Source organism: Carya illinoinensis, chromosome 3 (genome assembly GCF_018687715.1).
Source record: "Carya illinoinensis cultivar Pawnee chromosome 3, C.illinoinensisPawnee_v1, whole genome shotgun sequence".
NCBI lineage: Eukaryota > Viridiplantae > Streptophyta > Magnoliopsida > Fagales > Juglandaceae > Carya > Carya illinoinensis.
This window is the reverse complement of record NC_056754.1, coordinates 9414551-9441610: the sequence shown is the minus strand read 5'-3', so window position 1 is coordinate 9441610 and position 27060 is coordinate 9414551. Positions and strand designations below refer to the sequence as shown.

The 27060-nt window shown below is 37.9% G+C and overlaps 3 protein-coding genes across 5 annotated transcripts; all 3 read right to left on the bottom strand.

Moving 5' to 3' along the window:
• Positions 1 to 290: 290 nt before the first annotated feature.
• LOC122303132 (acid beta-fructofuranosidase 1, vacuolar-like) lies at positions 291 to 5980 on the bottom strand. Its single transcript, XM_043114752.1, has 7 exons — positions 5143 to 5980; positions 4826 to 4834; positions 2364 to 3220; positions 1723 to 1884; positions 1402 to 1625; positions 1083 to 1170; positions 291 to 774 (listed from the first exon to the last, which is right to left on the bottom strand). The coding sequence occupies exons 1-7, from the start codon at positions 5555 to 5557 to the stop codon at positions 571 to 573; spliced, it is 1959 nt and encodes a 652-aa protein (XP_042970686.1). The 5' UTR covers positions 5558 to 5980; the 3' UTR covers positions 291 to 570.
• Positions 5981 to 14884: 8904 nt separating this feature from the next.
• Positions 14885 to 19313, bottom strand: LOC122303129 (WD repeat-containing protein 55). The gene is made up of 12 exons (XM_043114745.1): positions 19049 to 19313; positions 18856 to 18943; positions 18560 to 18739; positions 18281 to 18323; positions 18090 to 18146; positions 17324 to 17400; positions 17159 to 17207; positions 17028 to 17074; positions 16839 to 16912; positions 16427 to 16482; positions 15893 to 16010; positions 14885 to 15214 (listed from the first exon to the last, which is right to left on the bottom strand). The coding sequence occupies exons 1-12, from the start codon at positions 19239 to 19241 to the stop codon at positions 15144 to 15146; spliced, it is 1053 nt and encodes a 350-aa protein (XP_042970679.1). The 5' UTR covers positions 19242 to 19313; the 3' UTR covers positions 14885 to 15143.
• Positions 19314 to 20433: 1120 nt separating this feature from the next.
• LOC122303128 (trehalose-phosphate phosphatase A) lies at positions 20434 to 26851 on the bottom strand. 3 transcript variants are annotated; one of them, XM_043114743.1, is made up of 15 exons: positions 26695 to 26851; positions 26427 to 26502; positions 25314 to 25410; positions 23603 to 23650; positions 23022 to 23511; positions 22764 to 22904; positions 22577 to 22648; positions 22307 to 22432; positions 22164 to 22220; positions 21958 to 22059; positions 21745 to 21822; positions 21560 to 21629; positions 21399 to 21469; positions 21223 to 21318; positions 20434 to 20882 (listed from the first exon to the last, which is right to left on the bottom strand). In XM_043114743.1, exons 5-15 carry the CDS (start codon positions 23307 to 23309, stop codon positions 20829 to 20831), a joined length of 1155 nt encoding a protein of 384 aa, XP_042970677.1. In that variant the 5' UTR covers positions 23310 to 23511; positions 23603 to 23650; positions 25314 to 25410; positions 26427 to 26502; positions 26695 to 26851; the 3' UTR covers positions 20434 to 20828. The 3 variants fall into 3 exon arrangements, with proteins under 3 accessions (XP_042970677.1, XP_042970675.1, XP_042970676.1); XM_043114741.1 differs by lacking the exon at positions 25314 to 25410; XM_043114742.1 differs by lacking the exon at positions 25314 to 25410 and having other exon boundaries at positions 26427 to 26489; positions 26695 to 26805.
• Positions 26852 to 27060: the final 209 nt, after the last annotated feature.

Genomic DNA, 27060 nt, shown 5'->3' with positions numbered 1-27060 from the left:
CCTTGGCCCAATCAACCAAGAAAACAAGTACACTCAAAAGTATGGCATCTGAATTGATTCCCGTTTAATGCCATGATTATTGGCAAGATGAGAGAAAAACTTTATTTAAGATATGAAATTGATTGTTTTGTTGTCTCCCTGAAAATGATTTGGCATCAATCCCAATCCCAGGTTGATGAGAAAGAAGGAATAAGAAATAGGAGGAAGAAGAAGAAAGCAGCAATGGAAAATAAACATCAGTGAGGTACCGGAAATGCAGGGCAAGGAGGAGCAACAGCTAAAGTAGGCAATTTGCAAATAATCTCAGATTGTCTATTACTGAACAGAGTGCGTGCGTCTACAGGATGTTTGCCTCATTTTGAACTAATTCTGATAGGAAAACAAAACTAATCATGACTTGACTTGGTCTTACAAAGCAAAAATGAGCTGGCATTATACAACCCAACCATAAATAAATAAATAAAATTACAAAAAGACATATTTGGTTTGCCACAGGATTTCACATTGTTGGCAACCACATGGAGCAAGAGGGAAACTTAATACAATAGGCTCGAAGAGACTGCAAGGACTTCAATGTATCTGGTCCAAGGGGAAAGGGTGAATAAAGGCAGAATTCATCTGCCATATCTTAAGCGTGGCCTTGACATTCACTCCAGTTGCATTATTGAACAAAAATAATCTAGCTGCTCCATAAATTGCTTCTGTCGGATAAATACGAGATGAGATCACTCTCCTCCCTCCTTGGGCAAAGCTTTCCACAATTGAATGGTCAACCTGATTTAGCATCAAGGATACGAAGTATGAGATCTGTGTTTTATAATTTCATCGTGGCATTCCTAATTTTCTGTAATAATGTTCCTGATGATAGTCTTTCTGGAACTTGGCTGCTAAATACATGAATCATTTCATTCCCGGAGAACTGCATCTGTTTTATGTGTTCTCTTGGTGACCAAAAACAGATGCAAATTCAAAATTTTCCAAAGTGAATAATAATCTCAAGGCTCTTCAACACAAGTTTTCAGGCTTAGCATATAATAAAAAGACATAAATTCAGCTTTAAGATGATAATGATTCTCACTTACCAAAATTCTCATCGACAAAGTTTCACCGTCAAGCACCGGAACTGTACTTCCGTAAACTTGTTTGAAAACACCAGAAGCCATTGAAGACCTGCATTAAGCAACAGCTCATATCACTTTCTTTCTTACAAGCTGCAGATTTATGAACAATTTCTGCAAGCGATTCCATAATAAACAGCATATGTCCCCATTTATTATTTTCCATTTCAATTTGTCAGCATGAATCATGTCTAACACATAGTTCCATTAAAGGAAATTAATATTGACTCTCTAACAGATATCAAGCAAGAAAGAAGCATATCAGCAAAGAAAAAAACCATACCTTCTTTCATCCGTGCAGAAGTAAGTCTCAAGACTGCCATCACTTGAATTGGCAAGGCGGAAATATATAGGGGTTAGTTCAGAAAGTGTTTCATCAGCAATAACTAAGAGCCCAAATGGCCCAAAACTGCTTCTGTCAGTGGCACCACTTCCACAAAGTCCATTGACTTCGTTCGTCTCCTCCAATCCTAATGATTCTATTTCAAACTCGGCGAGTATGTCTAACTGTCAAGATTTTCAGCACAACTGCTAGTGAGCTCGAAGTTATCAACATACAAGGACAATTATATACAAAAAAGTTGAGACGAAAAGCTAGACAAACCTGAGTGGCTGTGCCGATGTCTAGCTCCACAACCGATCCGGGTTCAACCACCACCCCATCAAAATCTGTGCTGTTCAGCCTCAGGCTCTCGACCTCTTCCACAGGCCATTGAAGAATATTGGTTCCAGTATTATTGTCATACAACACAGTTCTTGGAATGGTCTGTTGATAGCAGCAAAGAGTTATGTGTCTACTAATGGAACTTAACTCTTATTCCAAATACATGTACATACACATCTCTCTAGAGATTCAATGTTATACATTAATGATATTGCGGTCTATTTTAATCAATAAAATCTATTAGTAAACTAACTTGTTACATACCAAACACAGATATAATATATATATATATATATATCTATTTACAAACTCGCTTATTGACACACCAAACAAGCTATCAATGTAACAGCCCATCAGGTAGCATACAACAAAAGTAATTATAGATTCTTTAAAACTCATTCTATCTGGTATAAAAACTAATATCGATTTTTTAAAGCAAAAAATAGATCGAATTAAAATTAAATCGTAATAGAATCTATGCAAATTGCGAGGAAATTGTATTCTTTTCAATTAACATTAAAAACAATAATAATAGGAATTCTGTGAGTTATAATATGGAAACCATGAAAGAAGAATTATACCTGAAGAGACGACCAACCCTTTGCCAGGTCGTCATTTGCAGTATCGGTTTCATTGATCCAACCCCATAGGATCCGCCTCTCCTTCACTGGGTCAAAAAATGTCTTCGATGCATAGTACCTCCCATAGTCATACCGCAACCCGATACCCACATCCTGTTCCGGGTCGTCGGGCACCCACGTATCGTTCTCTGCAAAGTAAGTTCCAAGTGCATAGTAATCCAACTTGGTATTATCCAAACTAGCCTTCAACACGTGCTTAACTCCCGGGCCGCCCGCCGACGTATCCAAACCTTTCGTCCCATTGATCGAGACCGGGTAAAAATCCACGCACTCCCACATGCCCGTACCGGGGACGGCATGCAACACATTATCCAACAGCTCATAGTCGGTAAAGTTCGTGGTCGTGTACACAAGCGAAATGCCCGTACCATTGACCTTGGACCCGACAGTGATCCTCCACTTTCCGTCGGGTCCAAGCCAGCCGGTGGTCGGGTCTCGGAAATCTTTGGGGAGAATGCCGGTAGGGGGGACCAAGACTGGGTTACCGGGGTACTTGACCCAATCCAAGAGTAGAGGATCGGAAAGGTTGGCAGGGTAGGCAAGGTTTTGAACCTGAACGTAATTATCGGTGTCTCCGGTATAGAGGATTACGATCTGGCCGCCAGGAAGGATAGTGGCGGAGCCAGTCCAGACGCCGTTCCAATCGAACCAGCTGTCGGGAAACATGGCGATGGGGAGATAGAGCCAGTGGATGAGATCGACGGAGACGGCGTGACCCCATGTGATGTTGCCCCACACAGCCGAATCCGGGTTGTATTGGTAGAATAGATGGTACCATCCCTCGTGATACAGTGGACCTGCACTCCCACACCCAAAACAGCCGCATCAAATCTGATCTTTTTTCGTTGAGTTTTGCTATATATAAATAAAATCATGAATTAACCTATATATTAATATTAATTTTTTTATATTTAAAATTTAAATTAACATTATTTTTAATAAAATTTACTTTTTAACTATTTATAATAAATTAATATATATATTAGTACATAAATATATTTATAACTAGACTTTTTTTTTAATAAGCAAGAAAAATTATTTATACAATTTAAATGAGTTGAAATATTGAGCTCAATTTGAGAAATATGAGATTTCTAATTAAAAAATAAATTTTTTCTATGATTATATTTATACATTTTTTAAATAAAAAATGTACTCATTATTCTACGTTACACACTTTTTATAATTTAATATTATTTTTTATTATTTTATTTTATTTTTATTAAATTAATTAAATTATTTTACTTATCATTCATGTACTACGTATTTTTTATAAAAAAATAAAAGATAAATTAAAACATGTATATTATATGGTATTCGAATATGATAAACAAAATTATTCTTTTGAGACGGGATCTACAGTACTTGCACATCTTAATATCTAACGTATATAAAATAATAATAATAATTTACATACATTAATATCCAGCGTTATTCTATAAATTAAAAAATGATTTATTCAACCATACAATATAAAAGTCCAAATATAATTTAAAAAAAAAAATAGATGAATTTATGATAAAAATTAAAATATAATTGTAAATGTTGTGATATTAACCCAGGGCACGTGATCCTAAAAGAGCACAGGTGGACCCTCGTGACAGGCCGATAACCTACCAATCCCAGCAGGTAGACATTCACGTCGTATTGGTCCACATATCCAAAAGCAACACCCCTTTTTTATAATTTTATAATTGAACATTTTGAAATTATTTCCTGGGTTCTTTATTGGTCACGGCAGTCCAAAATCTATATTATATATGATGTGTGTACATATCAAATCCTATCTCATCTCCGATCCATGTTCTCGCTCCCTGCATTAAGCAGTTCGGTTCAAATAATTCCAACCAACAACTCCAACAGAAATTGGAACTTTCTTCTAAAAGTTAAAAAAATACAAAAATAAGAGACTGGACGATCAAGCGATTATCTCAGCCATCCATACTCCTTTTGCAATGAAATGATGTCAACTAATTGGAGGGTCTGGATCATCCCACCATTCAAGCCAATATGAAACACTTTGACTGGATCAGAACTTGCCACGACAGATGCATGCAGTTTTAGCTAAATCCAACTTCGAATCCAAAGTAGAAGAATAATTGCAACTTTAAGGAGTAATGATCACCTAATCATCTCCATTTCATTGGTATTTCTTTTATTTCTGGTCTTTGTTTCGGACTTTAAAAAATAAATACATGAAAGAGTGTTTTATTACGGTACTTGATGTTACTGGTGTCTGGTTAATGAAACAGTTTTAAGGATGTTTGCAATTAATTAAACAAAAATGAGTTGGGTGTGGGTGTAATTAAGTTTGGAGCTAATTAATTAATGTAATATTCTAAACGGAGAAGAGAGAGAACTCGGGAAGCAAGCAAACATAAAGTGCTTTTGTAAAGGCTTACCATCAGGATCTGAAGCAGAACCAACCAGATGTATCCCCCACCAAATCAAACCGCGGAGGAAAATGACATCAGGAAACAAGATCAGTATCATAAACAACAAAAAAATAGATTATTTGAAAACAAGGACAGTTTAATCATAAACCTAAATCTTACCAACTCATTAATTAATAGAGAACAGTGAAAGATCAATAGGAATAGATTAATGCACGTCCTTTGATGTTTTGTTTGGAACTTTAGTTCAAGGAAGTTTAGTTTTTAAATTTTTTTCTTTTTTTTTTAAAAGTTAAAAAAAAAAAAAAATACTTTGGTGTACCTACCATTCATCCAGTTCCTTTGGGGTTGAAAATGGAAGGCAGTTCTCTGCCAAGAAAACATAGCGTTTGTCCAGTTGTACGAAAGTTCATTGCCGGAAAAGGACGGGCTGGATTTGGCGGACACGCCTTGTGCGACTCCCCTAGCCACCGGTCCCGAAATGTTGGAAAAAGACGTAGCCTTGGGCGTCAATGCAGGTGCCTCATCCTTTCCGGGTTTATGCGAGGGTTCTTGGCTTTGGTCAAGGATTAATGCGACCAATGCCAGGAGAAAAATGCAGGAGGAAATGATACCGGCGAAACCCTTTAAGGGTCTTCGGGGACTCGCCGGAGAGGAGTGGCCAGGTAAGGGAGAGTAAGCGGCATGTTCGAGATCAGAAGCAGTAGTACTGATTCCGGTGTGGGATGGTTTGGTGCCCATGTTATGCTGCTACTACTGGGGAGTAGAGCAGAAAGAGGACGGTGGGTACGTAGGGAAAAGAAATGAGTCTTAAATAGAGAGAAAGGAGGTCAGGTGGGAAATAAAAGGAATGGTACATTTGAAACCCTTTCATTTGCTTGGTAGATCTTACCTGGAGAAAGACTTTTAGGAATTGGACATGGTGTAAATTGGTGGTAATTTTTTTTTTTTTTCTTCTAGCTAGCTTTTTACTGGCCCAAGGGGCTTGAAGTAGATTGATGGACGCGTTGGGGTGTAAATGGGTATATGGATTGAGATATAGATGAACGTGAATCACGTGAGGTGCAGTGTAAGGAGAGAGGGACGGACAGAAGGGCAAGAACTCGACGTTGTTGATCTTGTGAACCACTGATTTTCTTTACAGGTGCATTTTGGCCGCCGGGGGGGGGGGGGGGGGGGGGGGGGGGGGGGGAGGGGGTGTTTTTTTTTTTTTAAGAGGGGAGGGGGTGTTCTTATATTGTCATGGCTTGTGCAGTGTGTTTGTTAGTCTTGGCCTTTAAACAGTCTATCAAACACCATTAAAAAACCTAATGGAAAGTATTAATTGTCGTTTAAATTGACTCTCAAGACTTGCAGTTGTGGTGAATGTTCTACCATCTAGTCAAAATATTCAGATCATGAATCACCAGAAAAGTTAGGGAGCTAGTAGTCTAAATTATAAAGAAAAAGTCGTATAGATAACCGAAAGTACTTGGATTCAATACACAGTAACTTATATTGGTAGTTGTGGGTTCATTATCCTAATTCCAGAAATTGCTTAATTTTTAAAATATGAATGCAAAAGAATATCCTAAATAAAATTCATGCCTTAGTCGGTATAATTGTGTAAACATTTTCCCAGAATATTTGTACAATTAGGACTTGGGGATCGAAGACGAATTTGTTCCAAGGAAAATTCGGGACAATTCTTGTGTAATGTGTGTCATATACAGCATTATCGTAGCTTATGAAAGGAGTGAAAATGAAAAGTTGGCTAGATAGATCGAGTCCGACTTGTACGTTGGGGGATCATGCAGGTAACATTTATATAGACGTGTCTCTTTATATTCACATAAAAATGTCACAAAAATATAAATTTGTCACAATCCATAACTAAATCGTAAAAAAGACAGGTTGTGTTTTAGCATATAGACAAGGATACTCGTCTTCGTAGTCTATTTCTATTGCATTTATTAGAGCCCGGACACCCACTTCATTATATATCAAAGAATTTAGAGCTTTTTCTTTTTTCTTTTTTCTTTTTTCTTTTTCTTTCTAAAGAAACCTTTTGATAATTTGAATAAAATTAAATCCATATATAATCTGATTTCTTTTACCATATAGTTAAACGATTTTATTGAAATTAATAATAAAAAGTACGTAGTTTATTTTCCATTAATATATTATTATATATAGTTTCTAGTTGTCAAAATTAGAACATGTCTCTCGAACATGTAATGTAAATTAAAAAATAAAATAGAGGAGATAAGATCCGATCTGTCTCTTCTTAATTATTGTGGAGTCTTCTAGCTAGCTACAACCATCTCTTGATCAGCTGCCCCACGTGACCAGAAATGGTGATGGGGGAAAAGGTTCACGGCATCTTGTGAGCATACGATTTTCTTTTATTTTCTTTTTGTTTAATTGAGGGAAGAATATTTTATTTTAATAAATTGTCGTAAATTAAAAAAAAAAAAAAAAGGAAATTATTTATTAAAAAGATGGAGTGTTTTTAGATTCATTTACCGATAAATAAATTAGAAATGGATCCAATTCAATTCTTACAACGTGATGGAGTTAAGATGAAGTTACTTCCATATTAAATCTATTTTACTATAAAATAATGGAGGTAAATCAAGTATTCATCGGTGAAGTGGTGGCGCGCGCCCAAAGTTCAAACTCCTTCGAAAATCTGGGAAAGCTGAAGGAATGGTAGGTGTAGATTGTAATAAGACTGTTAGATTCTTGACATCTTCGAACCGGCATAGATTTTGTCAGTTATTAGCCAGTTAGACCACATACATTCAAACAATAGCTGTCTTTGTTTTTTTTTTTTTTTTTTTTTTTCAAATCTCGATTTCTTCGATCTCGTCAGGTTCAAATGCACGGATCTAGCTTTCAGCATAATGCATGATGTGCATTTTGTTCTGTTTCTTTTTTCTCAATTATTGTTGTTGGAGTAATACTATATATATTTATGGAATATATATAGAATGTGCAAGTGTTGTATAGTCACTTTGAAAATGAGTGAGATCTATTATTAAAATATTAATTTTTTTACGTATATTCCGTATTTATTTATTTTTTTTAAAGTGATTATACATCACTTACAAATTCATGACTACAAATATCATTTTTTTTATTGTTGATACTGCAATTTCTTGTGTTTGAGCCCCAACTCCCAAATCATGGCTCTGTTTGTATGTTAAGACTTACATAGCATACATTTTAGATGAACGAAAAGTATTTTAGATGATCTAAACTTATCTATAAATAGTAATAAATTAAGATGTTTGAGTGAGTTTTATACATCCTATTAAAATGTGTTAAACTCCAAAAGTTATAAATATGAAATGAGTCCACATCCAAGGTACATAAATTAAACTTTTCATAAAGTAGCGACGAAACAAAAACAACTCAATAATATCGAATCTCATTTTAAAAATTTACGAGATGTGAATAACGTAGAAGAATGTTCATACCATAGGCACGACTAAATCTTTTTTTATAAGCATTGTTTATAAAAATATAAAAATTGTCAAAAGAATTTGATCTTTGAGCAAAGAAATATTTTTTGCCGAGAGCATATGCACCCCTAAAATTTAGCAAGGATGCTGTTTCCAGACATCCGATGCCAATAAAAAAATATGTTTTCATATGTTTTAATAGGGGGCCAAACTGCCATTCATGAAGTGGTTAAGCATAGCACACATTTTTCGTTTAGTTCACGATGTGGAGGGTTTTGATTTTGAATTCAATCTTAGTATATATAATAATGTTGCCTTATGTCTGGTCCCTTTTATTTAGGAATGTAACAGAAATAGCCTTGTGTCACGGACTTAGAATTTCTTTACTCGACCCGTGCGGCCTTAGGAGGCTTTCTCTCCACAAAGCTCCTAAGTAAGCCTTCTAAAGGACTCAAGACAATAGAGAAGAAAGCTAGAGAGAGAAGATAGAGAGAGATGCTCTAGAGAACTTGTTAGCTCTATTGCTTGGTGATTTACACAAATGAGAGCCCCTCTATTTATAGGGAACTCTTGGTACAAAGAATGGTTAGGATTGTGACACTTGTCATCAATCCAACGGTAAAGAACTTTCTAGATTCCTACTCTAGAATTGTCTATAAGGCCCTTTTCTAGAACACTACTCTAAATTGTCTAGAACGCCCCTTCTAGATGACTCCACACAATTCCACAAGATTACAAAAGACTTGGAGGCTTCTAGAAGGTTAGCAAATTCTCTAAAAAAAACCCTAGGTGGTGACATTCTCCCCCACCAAGCTTCGCGACGTCCTCGACGCGGTGTCTTCATGGAACCTCCGGATGTGATCTTCAAACTGCCACAATGACTCCTTTGGTTCCCAAGTTGTCTCGCTTTCGGGCAATCCCTTCCACTTGATCAAGTATTCTTGGCGTGGCATATGACTCTTTCGCCTGATGACACGGTCCGCCAAGATTTCTTCTACTTCCTTGTCGAAAGTGGTAGTTATGCCCAATGGTGCACGCTTGGACTCTCCTCGTGTTGGCTCCTCTTCATCACCATGGTAAGGCTTCAAGCAGCTGACATGGAAAACTGGATGAAGTTTGAACTTGGAGGGTAAGTCCAGCTTGTAGGAGACCTTCCCTACTTTCTTGATGATTGGGAATGGTCCCTCATAACGTCGTACAAGCCCCTTGTGTAGCTTTCTTGTGAACTTGTGTTGGCTCGACAAGATCTTTACTAACACCAAGTCGCCTATACGATATTCTGCGTGCCTCCTCTTCTGATCAGCCCACTTCTTCATCTTCTTGGTTGCTTTGTCTAAGTAGGAACGGGTCACATCCAATTGCTCGTTCCAAGACTTAGCAACCTTGAAGGCTGTCGGACAATTCCCCGCGTAGCTTGTCTCCAATGACTGGGGAGTAAGTGGCTGCTGTCCCATTACAATCTCAAATGGGCTCTTGTTTGTGGACTCGCTCCTTTGTAAATTGTAGGAGAATTGAGCGACATCCAATAGCTTGGCCCAATCGGATTGGTTGGCACTTACAAAGTGCCTCAAGTATAACTCTAACAAGGCATTCACCCTCTCAGTTTGCCCATCTGTCTGAGGGTGGAAGCTAGTAGAGAAATGTAGGGCAGACCCCATAAGCTTGAATAGTCCTGACCAGAACTTTCCTGTGAAGCGAGGGTCTCGATCACTAATAATGCTCCGTGGCAAGCCCCAATACTTAACCACATGCTTGAAGAATAATTTTGCAGTTTCTTCCGCTGAGCAATCTTTAGGGGCCGCTATGAAGGTGGCATACTTGGAAAATCGATCTACCACCACAATGAGGGTACCGCACCCCTCGGATTTAGGTAGAGCTACTATGAAATCCATGCTCACACTCTCCCATGGATGTGAAGGAATGGGTAGTGGTTCTAGCAATCCTGCGGGACTCTGATTCTCCACCTTGTCTTGTTGACACACAAGACAAGTCTTCACGTAGAGTTCCACCTCATCTCTCATTTGAGGCCAATAGTAGGAAGCTTCCAGCAAAGCTCGAGTACGTCGTTGGCCCGGGTGTCCAGCCCACAAGGAATCATGGCATTCCTTGATAAGGTTCCTCCGTAGGTTTCCCCACTTTGGAACATAGATTCGCCGCCTGATGATGTAGAGAAGACCGTCTTCTACCCAGAATCTCTTGGTCTTCCCTTCCTTAGCCATGCTCACCAAGTTCTTGGCTAAGGGATCGTGCTCCATGCCTTCACGGATCACATTGAGTAGCTCCCCTTGAGCTTGAGTGATAGCAGCAAGTTCACCCTTCCTACTCAATGCATCAGCAACAAGGTTGGCCTTGCCCGGTTTGTACTCCAAGACAAAGTCAAATTCTGCCAAGAAGTCTTGCCACCTGGCTTGCTTTGGGCTTAGTTTCTTCTGACTCTGGAAGTAACTAGTGGCAATGTTGTCTGTCTTGACTACAAAACGGGAGCCAAGTAGATAGTGTCGCCAAACTCTGAGGCAATGGATGATGGCCGTCATCTCCTTCTCCTGCACGGTGTATCGCCTCTCAGTCTCATTGAGTTTGCGGCTCTCATATGCAATAGGATGTCCGTCTTGCATGAGAACTCCCCCTATGGCAAAATCCGATGCATCTGATTGTACCTCAAAAGGCTTGGTACAATCTGGTAAGGCCATGACCGGTTTCTCCGTGATGGCTGTCTTCAGATCGTCGAAGGCTTCCTGACACCTTGATGACCACTCCCAGGCCCTGTTCTTCTTGAGCAAGTCGGTGAGGGGGGATGCTCTTGTGGAGTATCCCTTTATAAATCTCCTATAATAGTTGACAAGCCCAAGGAAGGATCGGAGCTCGGTAACCTTAGTGGGAGGCTCCCACTTCTTGATTGCCTCAATTTTTCCCTCCTCCATGCTGAGTTTTCCACCTTGGATTTTGTGGCCAAGGAAATGGACTTCGTTTAGAGCGAATGAGCACTTTTCCTTCTTGACATAGAGTTGGTTTTCCCTTAAGACACGGAAAACAACCCTTAGATGTTCCACATGTTCTTCAAGGGTAGAACTATAGATGACGATATCATCTAAATAGACTACCACAAACTGATCAAAATAGGGATGAAAGATCTTGTTCATGAGCGTGCAGAAGGTAGCTGGAGCATTTGTGAGGCCAAATGGCATCACTAGGAACTCGTATGCCCCATAGCGAGTTACACAAGTTGTTTTGGCTTCATCTCCTTCCGCAATCCTTACTTGATAATATCCCGATCTTAGATCAAGCTTGGAGAAGTACTTTGCATGGCCTAGTTGATCAAATAAATCAGCAATCAAAGGAATTGGGTATTTGTTTTTGATGGTTACCTTGTTTAGAGCTCGGTAGTCAATGCACAGCCGCAAAGACCCATCATGCTTCCTTTGGAACAACACAGGTGCCCCGTATGGTGCCTTGGAGGGTTGGATGAATCCGGCATCAAGTAGCTCCTTTAGTTGCCTCCTCAATTCTTCAAGTTCTGGAGGTGACATGCGATAAGGAGCTTTGGCGGGTGGTTTGGCGCCGGGTTCCATCTCGATCTGATGATCCACCTCTCTCCTAGGTGGTAGTTGCTTGGGCAACTCTGGCGGCATGACATCCTCATAGTCACTGAGGACCCTTTGGATTTCTTTGGGTGGAGGGGAGGAAATCTTCACTTCACCTTCCTCCATAGAAGCCAAGTATGACACCTCGCCCTTCTTCCATCCCTTCTTGAATTGCATGGCGGATAGAAGTTGGGTGGTGTTTGGCTTGGACACGGTGGGTATCATGCATGGACCCCCTTCCAAGATGCACACCGAGTTATAGTGGGGAAGAGACACTACATTGAACTGTCTCAAGAATTCCATCCCCAACACGATGTCAAAATCATCCATAGGAGCGACCGAGAAATCCACCATTCCTTTCCATGTGCCAAGTTGTAGCTCCACCCCGTGAGCTACGCCATCAAGGGGTTTGGCTTCAGAATTCACAGTCTTCAGCCATCCTTGACCCTTCTTAAGAGGAATCCCTAGCCGTGTGGCCTCTTCCTTCTTAATGAAGTTATGAGAAGCTCCTGAGTCGACCATGGCGTGACTCTTCTTCCCATTGACTAGCACCTCTACAAACATCAAGGATCCATCCTTGGTGGTTGGCTTCGTGCTTGCCTTCAGAGAGTTGAGAAGTTGTAGACACCCCAGGTGCGACTTCTCTTGAACTTCCTTTTCCTCCAACATAGCGTTGAGGGCCTTCCTCTTGGGACAATCTCTAGCCCAATGTGGTCCGTTACAAAGGAAACAAGCATCCTTTGGCTTCTTGTCCTTAGAGTAGTCCTTCTTGCCCTCCTTTGATGTTGAAGGCTTGTCTCCACGGTCTTTGTATTGTGGCGGCTTGAACCCCTTCGCTCCCCCACCCTTAGTGTGATTGTCCTTCGAAGACTTGGGTTTTGAAGAGTTGTCACTCTTATGGTACTCAAATTCTTCTAAGGTCTCTGCCACGGTCAGAGCGGTGGAGATGTCGTTGACTCCACGACGCTTGAGTTCTTGAGCCACCCAAGATTTGAGACCGTCGATGAAGTTGAAGAGGAGATCTTCTTCACTCATGTTTGTAATTTGAAGCATGAGAGCAGAAAATTCCTCAACATAGTTGCGGATAGAAGAAGTGTGCTTCAACTCCTTCATTCTCTTCCGCGCATGAATAGCCACATTCTCAGGATAGAATTGCCTCTTGAGTTCACGCTTGAACTCTTCCCAAGAATCAATGGAGCAGGTACCCTTCTCTATCTCACTATGCTTACGACGCCACCAAGTACCAGCAAGATTAGTAAGATAGAGGGAAGCAGTACGTACCTTGACACGCTCGTCTTGCATGTTCAAAGCTTCAAAGTAGCGCTCCATGTGCCACATGTAGTTGTCAAGTTCTTTGGCATTCCGCTTGCCATCGAACTCTTTTGGTTTGGGGGTATCCACCCTTGGTGTCGCCATCATCCCAGCTCCGACGACGCCCCCATTGGCCACTGCACGCTTGCATATAGCCCAATCCGCCTTGGTCTCCTCCAGACCGACGCGGTATTCCTCCATTTGCCCATGGAGTTTCGTTAGCTCCCCCAAGACCCGGTCTTGGAAAGCAACGTTCTCAACACGTTGTGCTTCGATGGTAGGTTGGATGGTGCTTAGAATGGACTCCTTGAGCGACTCGGATTGTCCTTCCAATCCTAGCTCCTCCATACCTTGCTCCACGATGTCAAGCCGGTCCCTGACATCCGCTACTGCCACCTCCATCCTGGTCACTGTGTTGTCGAGGGTGCTCACCTCCCTGTGAGACTGATCCCATTCCTCGATCTTGGCCAATATCTTGGCCATGGCCCTCTCGATCCCATCGAGACGAGACTCCATAGATGAGCTTGAGTCCTTCGACCTCTTGCTCTTTCTTGTCTCCTGGACCTCCATGGTGATCTCACTTGGATCCGCCATCCTAACTTGGTTGGCTCTGATACCAACTGTCACGGACTTAGAATTTCTTTACTCGACCCGTGCGGCCTTAGGAGGCTTTCTCTCCACAAAGCTCCTAAGTAAGCCTTCTAAAGGACTCAAGACAATAGAGAAGAAAGCTAGAGAGAGAAGATAGAGAGAGATGCTCTAGAGAACTTGTTAGCTCTATTGCTTGGTGATTTACACAAATGAGAGCCCCTCTATTTATAGGGAACTCTTGGTACAAAGAATGGTTAGGATTGTGACACTTGTCATCAATCCAACGGTAAAGAACTTTCTAGATTCCTACTCTAGAATTGTCTATAAGGCCCTTTTCTAGAACACTACTCTAAATTGTCTAGAACGCCCCTTCTAGATGACTCCACACAATTCCACAAGATTACAAAAGACTTGGAGGCTTCTAGAAGGTTAGCAAATTCTCTAAAAAAAACCCTAGGTGGTGACACTTGTGCGTAGTTGGTACAAATATAAAAACGACAAAGGGATGAGGGCCTGCAGACCGAAATGACAGATATCCGCCCTTCGTATTACCAAAACCTGAAGACAACCATAAATTTAGGCACACCCAATTAAAAGTTATGCTTAGATTCAAGAATTGGGACTTTTATTACCCAAATTGTTCAAACTTTTGGTCCGACTTAAACCATCCCTCAAACTGCTTTGTTTGGTATTCACGTGGGAGACGACGATGATCACTACTAGATGGATAGTATGACTTTACAGGTATAATGAATGATATATAGAGACTTGATTGATTAGGACCACAAAACATGGTTCCTGGATGGAAAAGACAACACATAAGAAGAAGACAATCTCATTGTCTGCATACACAAAGAATATGGCCGCGGCATTAAAATCAGAACACTCCTTCCCTTGCCACTTTCGAAAGGGTAGATTAAAGAGGTAGCCAAGTGGAAACCCAAAAACCTCACAACTCAAGCCAATTAACTACATGTGTACCCAGCCTCTGCATCTACTCACAATTATTTTTGGTTTCTTAAGTTCCATCCCCCTTTTCGCTTCAAGAAAAAGGCTTGGCTTGATCCCGTGCAGCCATCCACCATCACTCAAATCTCAAGTAAGTGTAATGCTTCTAAAAAATATGGTACATCGAGTCATAAGAAAGATCCTAATGCATTGTAGAATAGAGATCAAACTAAGTTTTCCCTCATCCCCAAATTCTTACTATCAAGCACAGCGCCTTTGGCCAAGATGATGTCATTTAATAAAAAAAAATATATGCACCAAAAATAAATACTGCACTGCCATCAGGATAGTAAGGCAGGCCACATGATAGGATTCAGAAAGAAATCTATTGGAAACAAACTTTTAGTCCAACTTTGCGATGAATCAGAAAAGATGTATGGCATCATCCACCTACAAATCAGCAAAAAAACTGTTTGAACTGCTTAACTCGTTTCCTATGCTTGCGCCTTTTCTCTTGGTACCTGAAAGATTGAAACCTTAAATAAGCTACTACACATATAGATGGATGGCCTCTCATAAAACACATCGTGCTTGGGACAGAACCACTGGGAGATCCTATTAATAAATAGTTTGATCCCAGATATTCCTTCCAAGCGGTGAATGCAAAAACCCACCCAAAATATATATATGTGTGTGTGTGTGTGTGTGTGTGTGTGTGTGTGTGTGATTTAAAGAAAGACAAGCAATTACAATTAAGAAATGATGACAAGCTTGATTGATTATTGATCATCAGCAACAGTTAAAGTTGTTCTTGAAACAAGTTAAGAAAAAGTTAAATACTGCTCAGATGCAATAAAAAAACTTTTTTTTTTTTTTTTATAAGTCAATGCAATAAAAAAACACGATAACCGGAAATCCAAATTATAGCACATACGTTGCTTATAATTACTATCGCACAACCAATTGCTAATGCTCAGTGAACAACTGTAGTAACATATTGCTTCTAAAGCCGTGACAGATGTATATGCACATGGTAAGTTGGTAAACAATGAATCTTTAAACTGCTGCCCAGCCCCACACCTCTAAATAGTCATTTAAACATGGCTTAGTCTCATTTAAGTAATTTCACCTAAGGATCATCTAAACAAGCGTTCAATAGATGTGCCACATCAGATTTTGCATGTAATCAGGAGATATACCTTTGTTTTTTGGAGGACTGGTTTCCACATCCATCTCATCGCTATCACTATCTTTCTCAGCAACCTCACTTGTTGGAGTTTTTCCAGAAGTTTGCAATATATCATCCAAATCCCACAGCTGCGTGAAGTAAATATGGAGTTGAGGTGATGGTTCATATTACAAAAGAGATACTGTAAAATCATTAAAATATATCCCCATATATGTTAACAGCTGCAAGCATGCAATAAAATATGGTACAGATAATTTGTCATCAACTTTATTGTGATCCAGAATAAATACAAAAACAACAAAGTTCGTAACACATTAAACTATGAGGGCAGATGCAAACCCATTCATCCACCGCACTCAAATAATTTAAAAACTAGACACATGAATCAAACATGATACGAGTTTCCAAACATGAAATATCTGGTGGAGTTAATCCATTTTTCCTCGTCGTCTGAAGCATCTACCATAATTGTATTTACCAAATTTCACGACATGTCTTACACCACATAATTGCATTTAAGAGAGAAAAAGAGAGAGTTCCACACCTTCAACATCTGATCGTGTGCTATGCTGCCAAGAAACTTTCTATCGTGCGAAAAAGCTACAAGACCAAGCAAAACCATTGGTCAAAAAATGTTGTATGTTGATCAGTGGCCATCAGTCCAGCATGATGGTAGCCAAGCTTAACAAGAGGATGCAGATGACATCAATTACAACTTTCACAAAAGAATATGACCCGTAGTGGCGAAAGAATCACCAATTTACCTCAGTATCACCAACAAAACTTACACTTCATAGGAAATAGATGGACCACAATGAAATTGTGAGCAACAGAATGATGGTCACTATTGGTGGGATCACTACCATGAACTATTAGGTGAAACCTCAGTATTGGCTAAAGAAACTGTAGCATATATCACCAAAACCAATCTCTCAAGAGAAAAAAGTATGTATTACCAAGCCGCTCCACAGGATATTCTGAGTGCTCTGCAATTGGCTGAATAATTCTGTTTGGTAATATGCCCACCAGGCTAAACGAAAATGATAAGAATGTAAGCAATACAGAAAGCATAAATGCATTGAATTGTAACTATAAAAAACAGGTAGATGTGATATTTCCACCCATACTACTACATAACTTCTCACCTGATGAGTCCATTCTCAGATCCAGTAATGATCCTATCTTCATCAAGCTAACAAAATGAGTTTAAGTACTTAGTTTAGCTCGATAACTGGAAAGCAAACTGATGCTACAATTAGTTGTGGCACACGCTCACCTTCACCAATGCATCTATAGAGTTTGGAGAGAGATCAATAAAGCGATCACTGCAAATCAGAGTAACCCAACAAAAAAGAATTAGTGAATAGTTGAGAGTGATTTTTCCTATATCTAACAGATTGTGGTACTCTTCCATTGATCAAATATCTTCAAAATAATGTACCTGCAATCCTTGAAACACCCCCATGAATACAGTAACAGAGTTCCAGCTTGCGACCCACATATGACTTTCCGACCATTCTAACCATCATAAAAGAAAATTAAGATAAATCAATTTTAATGAAGCCAAATGTATCAAACTATCTACCAGGCGTATGATTTAGCATAGCCAGGCATCAAATAATTTTTTCCTTTGAATCTCCGACTAAAATCATCTGACTCATTGTTTCCTTTCCAAGTCATTCAGTTTCTAAAATATTTACTTTCCTCCTCTCTTTTACTTAAGAACAGACTTGTGGAGGGCCCCACAAGCCAAAGGATTGGTGGTGGAAAATGAAGAAAGAGCAAGTGGTATGGAATTAATATCTGATGAATGTCATACGCTTATTCTCTCTTTCAATTCAGCTTTTGTATGCAATTCTTTTCAATTATACGTACTTACCAAAAATCATTTTAGAAAAAAAAAAAAACAGAGAGATCATTCGCCCCTGGAGGTATTAACAAGGATTGGTTCAACCTGTGTCCATCCATAGTCATGTCCACTGTGACTTCTTTGGTAAACTTATAGGGAGCATGAGAAGCATTTCCCTTGGAAAACTAAGGCCATAAGGAGTTAATTACACCATTGTCAAACAAGATAATATCGATCAAACATCCAAGGAGGAAAAAATATAGACTATTTTGTATAAGCTGGCATATAGAACCATATCCTTGATGCAAATATAAGAATCAGAAGAATAAAGAACTTCAATGATAGAAGAAAATGTTACCTTCATGATAACAACAGAGAGTAACTCTTCTTCAGAAAACTCAGACTGGGCTTGAACCTGTAGAATTATCCAGATTAAATAAAAAAAATTATAAGAAAATAAATAAAACATTAGGCATTGAAAAACTTAAAATTGGGTGTTATCAAGCATTTCTTAAAATAAGGGGACCGAAATAACAAAGGAAAACTTACTTTATTTCTTCGAAGACTGCAAACAGACAGAGTCCCATCTCCACTACACAATCCAAAAGAGCAAATAATTATATATATATATATATATATATATATATATATATATATATATATATATATATATAAGTGAAGAGAATAATGTTTAAAAGGTATTAACTGCTCCAATACTCCAATGGGCAATGAGGAACTCATGCAGTATTGCACAAGGATATTGTTGGCAAGGGGAAAAAAAGAACAGAAGAAGGAGATTGAAAAGATAGAGGAGAGTGATTGAGGTACCTTGTCGACAAGAGTTTAGAGGCGTCAGAAGCAAAAGTCATATCAGAAACGTAATCGTGATGAGCATCAAAGGAGTTGCAGCAAGAACGCTGTCTGGTATCCCACACCTTTATGCACCCTTCATCATCACCCGATGCAATGGTTGTCTCGCTTATGTTTATCAGTCTATTGATTGCATCACTGTCACATAACAATAACACCCACAAATACATCGTTACATATGGTACAAAACATAAGGAGATCATTATTGACAAGAGAAAAGTGTCGAATAACAAAACAGGCAATATAATACCGACCCATGGGCATCTTCAAGACGAGCAATCGGTGATCCAGTCTCCACATCCGTAGCGAGAATTGACCGGTCCGGAGAGCACGTCGCAATTGCTAACACGCACCCAAAAAGCCCCCTTTACATACATACACATACATGTATAGAAAAGAAACAGACACGTGAAAGAAAAATGAGAAAAAAAAAAAAAAAACTTATACCACGCCCGCCGTCGATGAATCTAACAGCCCTGCAAGACTCGGTGTGCGCGCGAACTTCCAAAAGCCTTTGAGGCAAGGCATTAGCACCGTAACGGTAGAGGTGAAGGTCACCGCTGATGAGTCCGGCGGAAACGAGTTCCGACGAGGGATGAAAATCTAAATCAAAAGCAAGCCTTCCCAAACTTATCTCCATCTATGATCTTGCTTACGAATACGAGGAGTCGGCCGTTTCAGCCTCTCCCGACAAAACCACCAGAGGTTTAAGGAGTGCATCTAGGGTTCTTTTATTTGCCAATTGGGTTGGGCCGGGTTGCTTTTGTTTGCCCGAGTCTGTTTATATTTGTTTTACAAATATTATGTGACAATTACTTTTATGTACTCATTTGTACAATATATTAATATAATTGACTGCATATTTTTTTAATATAAAATAATTATTTTAATTAATTTTATTAACAAAATGTGTAAAAAATACACAAAAGTAATCATATATAACCAAACTCGTAAATATCTCTCGCTCTTCTTATAAGGCCTTATTTGTATAATGAAATGAAATAAGATTGTTTATGATTTAAATAATAAAATGATTTGTAAATAACAGACTCAGGCAAACAGCCGGGTTGCATTTGTTTGCCCGAGTCTGTTTATATTTGTTTTACAAATATTATGTAACAATTACTTTTATGTACTCATTTGTACAATATATTAATATAATTGACTGCATATTTTTTTAATATAAAATAATTATTTTAATTAATTTTATAAACAAAATGTGTAAAAAATACACAAAAGTAATCATTTAAACCAAACTCGTAAATATCTCTCGCTATTCTTATAAGGCATTGTTTGTATAGTGAAATGAGATAAGATTGTTTATGATTTAATAATAAAATGATTTGTAAATAATAGTAAAATTATTTAAGTTAATATATTTTATAGAGTTTCGAAAAAGGATAGAGAAAATGTTAAATAAAAATATTATAAAATTAAAATATTATTAAAATGTTATTTTTATTTTAAAATTTGAAAAAATTAAATTATTTTTTATATTTTGTTTAAAAGAATTGTAATGATTAAATAAAACAATTAAATATTTGAAATTAAAAAATATTTATTTGTAATATTTAGATATTGAGATGAGATGAAATAAGATGAATTGAGAGGATTTTACCATCCAATATCATATTATTATTAAACTTACTTATCCGATTACAAATTTTTAAAAATGTGATATCATCTAATAAAATAAAAATTATTACGTATCCGTATTTTGAGATTGCTCAATAATTACTTCGTAATCTACAGCAAAAGGGGTGTTGTCATTAATTATTGTATGCTTGAAATTGATAACAACGATATTCTTATGGACATACAAACATCTAAAATTAAAAGAATTAACAAATGACTTAAAAATATTTATTTCTATTATACAAACCCCAAAAGCCAAAAGGAGATGTACTCTGACCAAAACTGAGGGGCTAATGAATGATTGATACACTTGTATATGATGATTTGAAGGTAAAACTTCAGTGCCAGTATCGGGAAGAAGATAATCAGAGCAAGGAATATACAATTTTCAAGACAAGAAGCTTTGAGCAGAAACATCTATGGCAGGCACAACAACACTAGAAAGAAAACCCAAATAAAGTCCCCTGACGAAATGAAAACTATGCTCCAAAACCTCTCCGTATGTACTCTAGAAAGCTCAAAACATGTTGTAGGCTGTCTTTACTGTATGCGTATGTTAGAGTAATATCTTCTTTGCCATCCTATAAAATATTTATAGAGCACTTGATTTTTTCAATGTTACCAGTGACGAGAGAAACTCCATGACCTGCAATAGCATATAACACCCCGTCAAGAAAGCAGCAACAACAAAACCAAAATGTTCTTCTGAAAAGGGAGGAGGTAATGTGATAAAAGTAGCAGCATCAATGCTGCAAGATCATGCATTAACCCATATTGATTACAAGAACAAGAACATGCATTTACCCAACTGGAGTAGTTGCATGATATTCAAAAAAAAAAAACAAGAAAGAGGCAGTTTCCCCAGAATTCAAACTTTATATAGAATATTCCAAAGATAATCTTGTTCTTCATATATCTTGTTCCACCATCCCGGACCTCAAACACAGTCCAGAAAGAAATTACTTCAGATAAAGGAAAATTTGTACCTCTGATGGGTCCCTCAGCGAGTAATCTGCACTGCTGCTGTCCTTGGGTATAGAAGAGACTAAAATGCCGTAACCCCGATTGCCCTCTCTTAGAACCTATTGCAAAGGTGAATTTAGTTAGTTAGATAAGTCAAAAACTCACAAGAGAATTGACTGTATGGTAAGTTAGATATTACCTTAAATGCATCTTCATCAGTCTGGTCATCTCCAACATATATTGGGAGCACATCATCAGAGTGACCCAACCCTAAAAACATTTTCCATGGATAGGATAGAACGGACAGAATTAAAAATATGTAAAGTACTAAACTTGTAACCAAAGACAAAAAGAACTAACCAAGTGACTCAAGTAAAAACGTGACAGCTTTCCCCTTGTCCCAATTGATCACAGGACGGACCTCTAAAACCTAGAGATGAGGTAAATAGAACACGATTAGAGGAATAAAAGTCAATATAGCATAAGCGGAATCTTCAGTAAGAAATAAACATATTGATCAGGCAATATTTTGGTCTAATGAATACCTTGCGACCATGAGTCAAACGCAGACGTGGGTAGTCTTTTAGAACATCATCGACACGTTGGGCTACTACGGTCCAACTCTGGATATAAAAATTAAAATCAAGTGCCAAAAACAAAAGGGTAAATAAGTGAAACAAAAAGGACCTCCCTCTTATCAGTAAAACAATAAAATTGAACAATATATCGAGGCTTGGCTGCTCAATAAAAAGCCACACCTTCTCATCTACATTACGGTAATGTACAGAGATGCAGAACTTATTATTCTCAACTTTTGCTCCTCTAATATCTTTAGTACATTCAACAAGGGATCCAAAAACCTGCACAAACATTTAAAAAATGTCAGAAAGCTATGATTGAGTGAAAGATTGGAACTTGAACTTTCTACCACTCATATACAAATGTAGAGATGACATTTGCGCACCTCATTGATCATAGGTAAAAATTCACCAGCAGGCTGGAACAAATTAACTTCCTTGCCCTATAATCACAATAGGACAAAACTCAATACATATATCTATCGGAGAGAAGAAAGATGTAAGATAAAGAAATTAATAAGGCCATTACCTGCTCATCCATTGATCTAATACAATTCGGATGATCATCAGATATATTTTCTCTAACAGGGCCAATGATGTCCATTCCATGACTACCCGCATAATAGAGTTCTGTTAGCCCTACAAACTCATACACCTGGATGAATAGAAGTGTAGGACAAGCAATTGTCAAATCAATGACCACCATTAAAGACATCTGAATGTAAAATGTAAATAAACAGACAAATGATAAGGAAGATGTAATCAAGATAAACTATATAAAAAGAATCCAACCAATTACCTTGTCACGGCTTCTTCCACTAATTATTGCCGTCGGGAAGTATTTTGCCACCCTTTTTACAGCAGCACGCATCTAGAAAGGTTACAACATGAAAATGACCAAATGAGGGATGAGAAAGAAAGAAAGACATAACCTTAAAATGAAAATTTTCACATGTTAAATATTTAAAAATAAAATAAAATCTTACAGCATCAGACATGAATGCACAGTCAGGATTATCTACAATTGGGGAAAGTGTCCCATCATAATCCAGAAACAATGCTATTCTCTTTCCTTTTGCATGGTTTGCAATCTGCTCAAAAGATTCAAGTGCTGATGGATACTTAGCCTGCGAAGTTATAATAGAAAGGTGCAGAGAACTGCATAAATATCTCGACCAGAAAATCTGGAAAGTGATACAATAAAAGAAAAAAAGGAGAACATTAGCCTAGGAAGGGCAAAATACCATCCAGGCATTGTACGCAACATCAGCCTCAGTTGATGAATACTCATCCTTGGTTGCTGCTATCTTAGGTGGAGGAGAAGAAGACTTCATGGCATCCAGCCAACTGCTAGTGCGGAAGTCATCAAGTATTCCGGTCTTCTTCCTCGGGATTATCAGGAGAAGGCCTGGAGAGAAAGCTGCTCGTGGAGGTGAATAAGGCAGCACACTGGAATGCATGCAAAGTCTTGACTTATTTATGGGGCCAGGATCGGTAAGAACAGAAGCAGCACGGGATGACTTCAGGTCCATCGGATCCAGATTTGTAGCACAACTTATAATGCAAAAACTATGTCGAATGTAACAGCTGAGTAATCTACAGAGACGCTAAGCAACAGATAAGTCTCAGATATATTCTTCACCCAACCCTCTTATCAATAAAAAACCACCTCTTCAATGCCTTCTTGTCGCAACCGCTAGGCAAGCAGTCCATCAAATGCAGAGCTTCTGAAATCTAATTATCATACAAAACATATAAACTTCAAAACAATGTGTATGCAACATCAGAAGATTGCTTAAATAAAACCAGAGTAAATTCCATGTACCTTATCATGTTCCTAGCGATCAAATGTTCAGGCAATAGACTGATATCTCTGAGAGAGAGAGAGAGAGAGAGAGAGAGTTGAGTAAAAGAATAATGACTTAGAATCAAGACCAAATCAGCAGAAAAAATAACGTGATGACAGACCAGCTAAGAATTGTGGTATTCATGAAAATAAACAGCTTATAGACATTGATGCTACAGTGCATTAATTGTACCTACATAAAATTATATAAATTGACGCCTTACCTAACATATACTAGAAATCAAATCATCAAGTTAAGAGATGGACCAGGAAAAGGAAAGGGTTTTTTATTTATTATTATAAGTAAAGGAAAGAATTTAAGAGTAACCGGTGCTGCCAAGTCCAAAAATCATGCCACGAGGATCCCAAAGATAATTTAAATGAGAATGGCAAAAGCATCACTATGCAAAAAAATTTTGGAAAAATTTGTGAACATCCAGAACAATCTATGTAAAAATTTGAATTAATGAAAGGGAAAAAAAATCAGAAGATTTAAGCTTACGTCTAGTGATAATGCTTAAAATGCATAATGAAATTAATAAAGTGAAAAAGGAAGAAAAAGCATATGTTTCCCCTTTACGGGTCCTCTCACACTCTACGCTCACTTCTATTGTTCAGTCTTCCTTCAATTAAGCTAAGTTAATTCCACAGAAACGGCCTCAACACAAATGAAAAAAATTTCCTCTGTTTTTCAAAGCAGTTAAACTTGAAGAAGAGTTTTGGCAGCTGCTAGAATTGGTTATAAACATAAAAAGAAATAGTGGCACTTGTTTTCGACTTTCCTTCAAATCTAACAGATTTACATACCATCATGATAAAACCAAATCCAAGCCCAACTGGATTCCCATATCATCCCAATGACTGAGCAACGTATAAAAGTTATCCAGAGCAAAAAACTATTAACTTAAGGATTGTAGAGAGCTGAAAACTGTGAATAGTGAGTCGTGACACCAAATATCCCCATCAATGGGTTGGAAACATCTGAGTTGATCACTAAGATGATGATGGTAGTGTTGATAATGATCCTTATAAAAAGAATGTATGCTAGGATGGAAACCTTGCTAAAACGATTGGTCGAACAATAAAGCAGAACAAACTTAACCAAAGAATACATCATAAGTTTTAAAGTACTACTTATTACTTGAATTGTCCCGATTGGAATTTATTTCAGGGCCTATTTGCAGAAACTCAAGGTCAATGATGAAGGTACTTAATAACTTCATAAAGAAGATTATAACTAAAAGGAAAAGGAAATGAAACAAGAAAATTAGAAAGGCAGCAACCAAAGCTGACTTGAACACGGATGTCTCCCTGTGTGGAGGAAAGATTGTGTTGAACACACAAATCTATAACCAAAGCTGTACAAGAGAAATAAAAACTAAAATCCAAGTGGATACTACAAACATATGATTGATGTCTCGTTTGGTTACACAGATGGGATGAGATGAGATGAAAGTCGAAAGTTGAATAAAATATTGTTAGAATATAATTTTTTAATATTATTTTTATTTTGAGATTTGAAAAAATTAAATTATTTATTATATTTTATATAGAAATTTAGAAAAACTATAATAATTATATGAGATGAGACGTTCTAATTTGTATAATCAAACCAACCCTAAGAATATATGCAAAGGAAAATGTAAAGTGTACAGTGAGAAACCGGTATTATAGAACCGATATTTGGTACCAAAGTGTGGGCGCTCGGTGGTTGTGCATAATAAAAGGTTCTTCCGCCCCACTTAGTAGAGAGGAAACAATACAATATCCAACCACACGTTATGGGCCTACAACCAAGTATGGGAATATTATTAAGCATATGGACCCAGCAGCTAAAGATCCTGCAATGATATAAAACACCATGGACCCCAAAATAGTTTTTTATTTGTATTTTTAATTCGGACATCACTATGCCTTTTGTTACTATCCCCCATATACACTGACCACCAAAAAGGACACAAATTTTCCGACTATTCAAAATATATTATTTTTCCAACCATGTGCTATGATCAACCTTGATTGTCACTTTAATGGCATGACAGAATAATAGAAGATTTAAGGTCAATATTTCCCCAGGGAAAAGTACAACGTCAAATTCATGACTAAGGATTTATTTCTCTGTCTCGCTGTCTCTCTCTGCTTTTCTTTGGCTTAGAATAGTGTAAAGAAATTTATTATTATTATTATTTTCAACTTGAATGGACGTGATAGTAACGTCCATTAACGAACAGTGGTTTCCATAAAGTAAACTGAAAAATCAAAGATGAAGAAAACAAAGTTAAATATCACATCAACTTAATCAAAAACAGCCAAGAGGCAGAATTAGAATCAGTGTCGACAATATCGGCGGTGTGGTTTGGAAAAACTGAACAAACTGAATTAACCAATCATTCAACAGGTCGACCGGAGAAGAATATACATGTATACGCGTGTATGCGTATATGTCAAAAGAATGAAAAGAAGCGAACTCCAAATGGAACGAAAGCTTTAAAAAGAAAATAAAACGCATAAGCTATCGCGTATAAAATTGATTATAATAGAAAAAGGGAAAGCAGTATAAAAGCACCAATTCAGAAGCACCGAATATCTGAAATTGGGTCTAGTTCAAACTCGAATCGCATAGAATCCGAATACCAACAAGATTTTGACCATACAAAAAAATAGAAACATTCAAAGGGTCCAACGCAGACGCCCATTCGATTCAAAAGCTAGCTTTTACAAATCCAATTTCATACAGCAATGCGTGCGAAACTGAAAAGAATCGCTAAAGAAATACGAAAAAGAAGACGAACCACAAACTTACCCGACTTAAAAGCTCCAATCAAGAATCCGAGGACGTGAACGGAATATTGGAGAATGCAGTTGTCTGCTCCAAAAACCTCCAGAAAACAATGCCCATATCAATAGAAAAAACAATACTGACCAAGACAAGAAATGCCCAATGTTTAACCAAAAAAAACTCCACCCGTTTGTTTTTGTAATTTTGCTTTCCTGCTCGAGAATTTTCTCGGGATGCAAAGTGGCAGATAAAGGACAGAGAGTAGAAAAACAAGAAAAGAGAGGAGAATCACCAGAAGAAGGAGCGAATGGGAAGGGATTCAGAGAAACGAAAATGAAGCTCAAAATCAACGCCAAACCCAATTCAGAAGGAAGGAAAACTGGAAAAGAGCGAAGAAAATATAACCTTAATAAAGGCTCTGGTATATATAGGAACGAAGCTGCGCTTTCTGAGAAACTGGCGGTTGGCTTGATTGGGAAGTAGCCCCACGCTTCTTGAGGCGAGCATTGACCACGTTCGGTTTAACGCGCGTGGGGTATCGGTATCTTCTTCCCCGTAATATTTACTTATTTATTTGTTATTTTAATAATAATAAAAACGGCCAAACTGAAGAGGGTCCCGCGAACAGATCTTGGAAAGAGGAGGGGGAGGAGACGTG

Coding starts and splice junctions, on each gene's coding strand:
- LOC122303132 (XM_043114752.1), bottom strand. CDS start 5,557: ATGGGCACCAAACCATCCCACACCGGAATCAGTACTACTGCTTCTGAT. Junction 1,626..1,722: donor ACATCGGCACAGCCACTCAG/GTTTGTCTAGCT, acceptor AAATCTTGACAG/TTAGACATACTCGCCGAGTT. Junction 1,171..1,401: donor TTCTGCACGGATGAAAGAAG/GTATGGTTTTTT, acceptor TGCTTAATGCAG/GTCTTCAATGGCTTCTGGTG.
- LOC122303129 (XM_043114745.1), bottom strand. CDS start 19,241: ATGGAGATAAGTTTGGGAAGGCTTGCTTTTGATTTAGATTTTCATCCC. Junction 18,324..18,559: donor TCTAAACTCTTGTCGACAAG/GTACCTCAATCA, acceptor TGGATTGTGTAG/TGGAGATGGGACTCTGTCTG. Junction 16,483..16,838: donor ATATCCTGTGGAGCGGCTTG/GTAATACATACT, acceptor TTGGTCTTGTAG/CTTTTTCGCACGATAGAAAG.
- LOC122303128 (XM_043114743.1), bottom strand. CDS start 23,309: ATGGACCTGAAGTCATCCCGTGCTGCTTCTGTTCTTACCGATCCTGGC. Junction 21,630..21,744: donor GTTTGACTCATGGTCGCAAG/GTATTCATTAGA, acceptor CCTCATCTCTAG/GTTTTAGAGGTCCGTCCTGT. Junction 21,319..21,398: donor CTGATGAAGATGCATTTAAG/GTAATATCTAAC, acceptor CCTTTGCAATAG/GTTCTAAGAGAGGGCAATCG.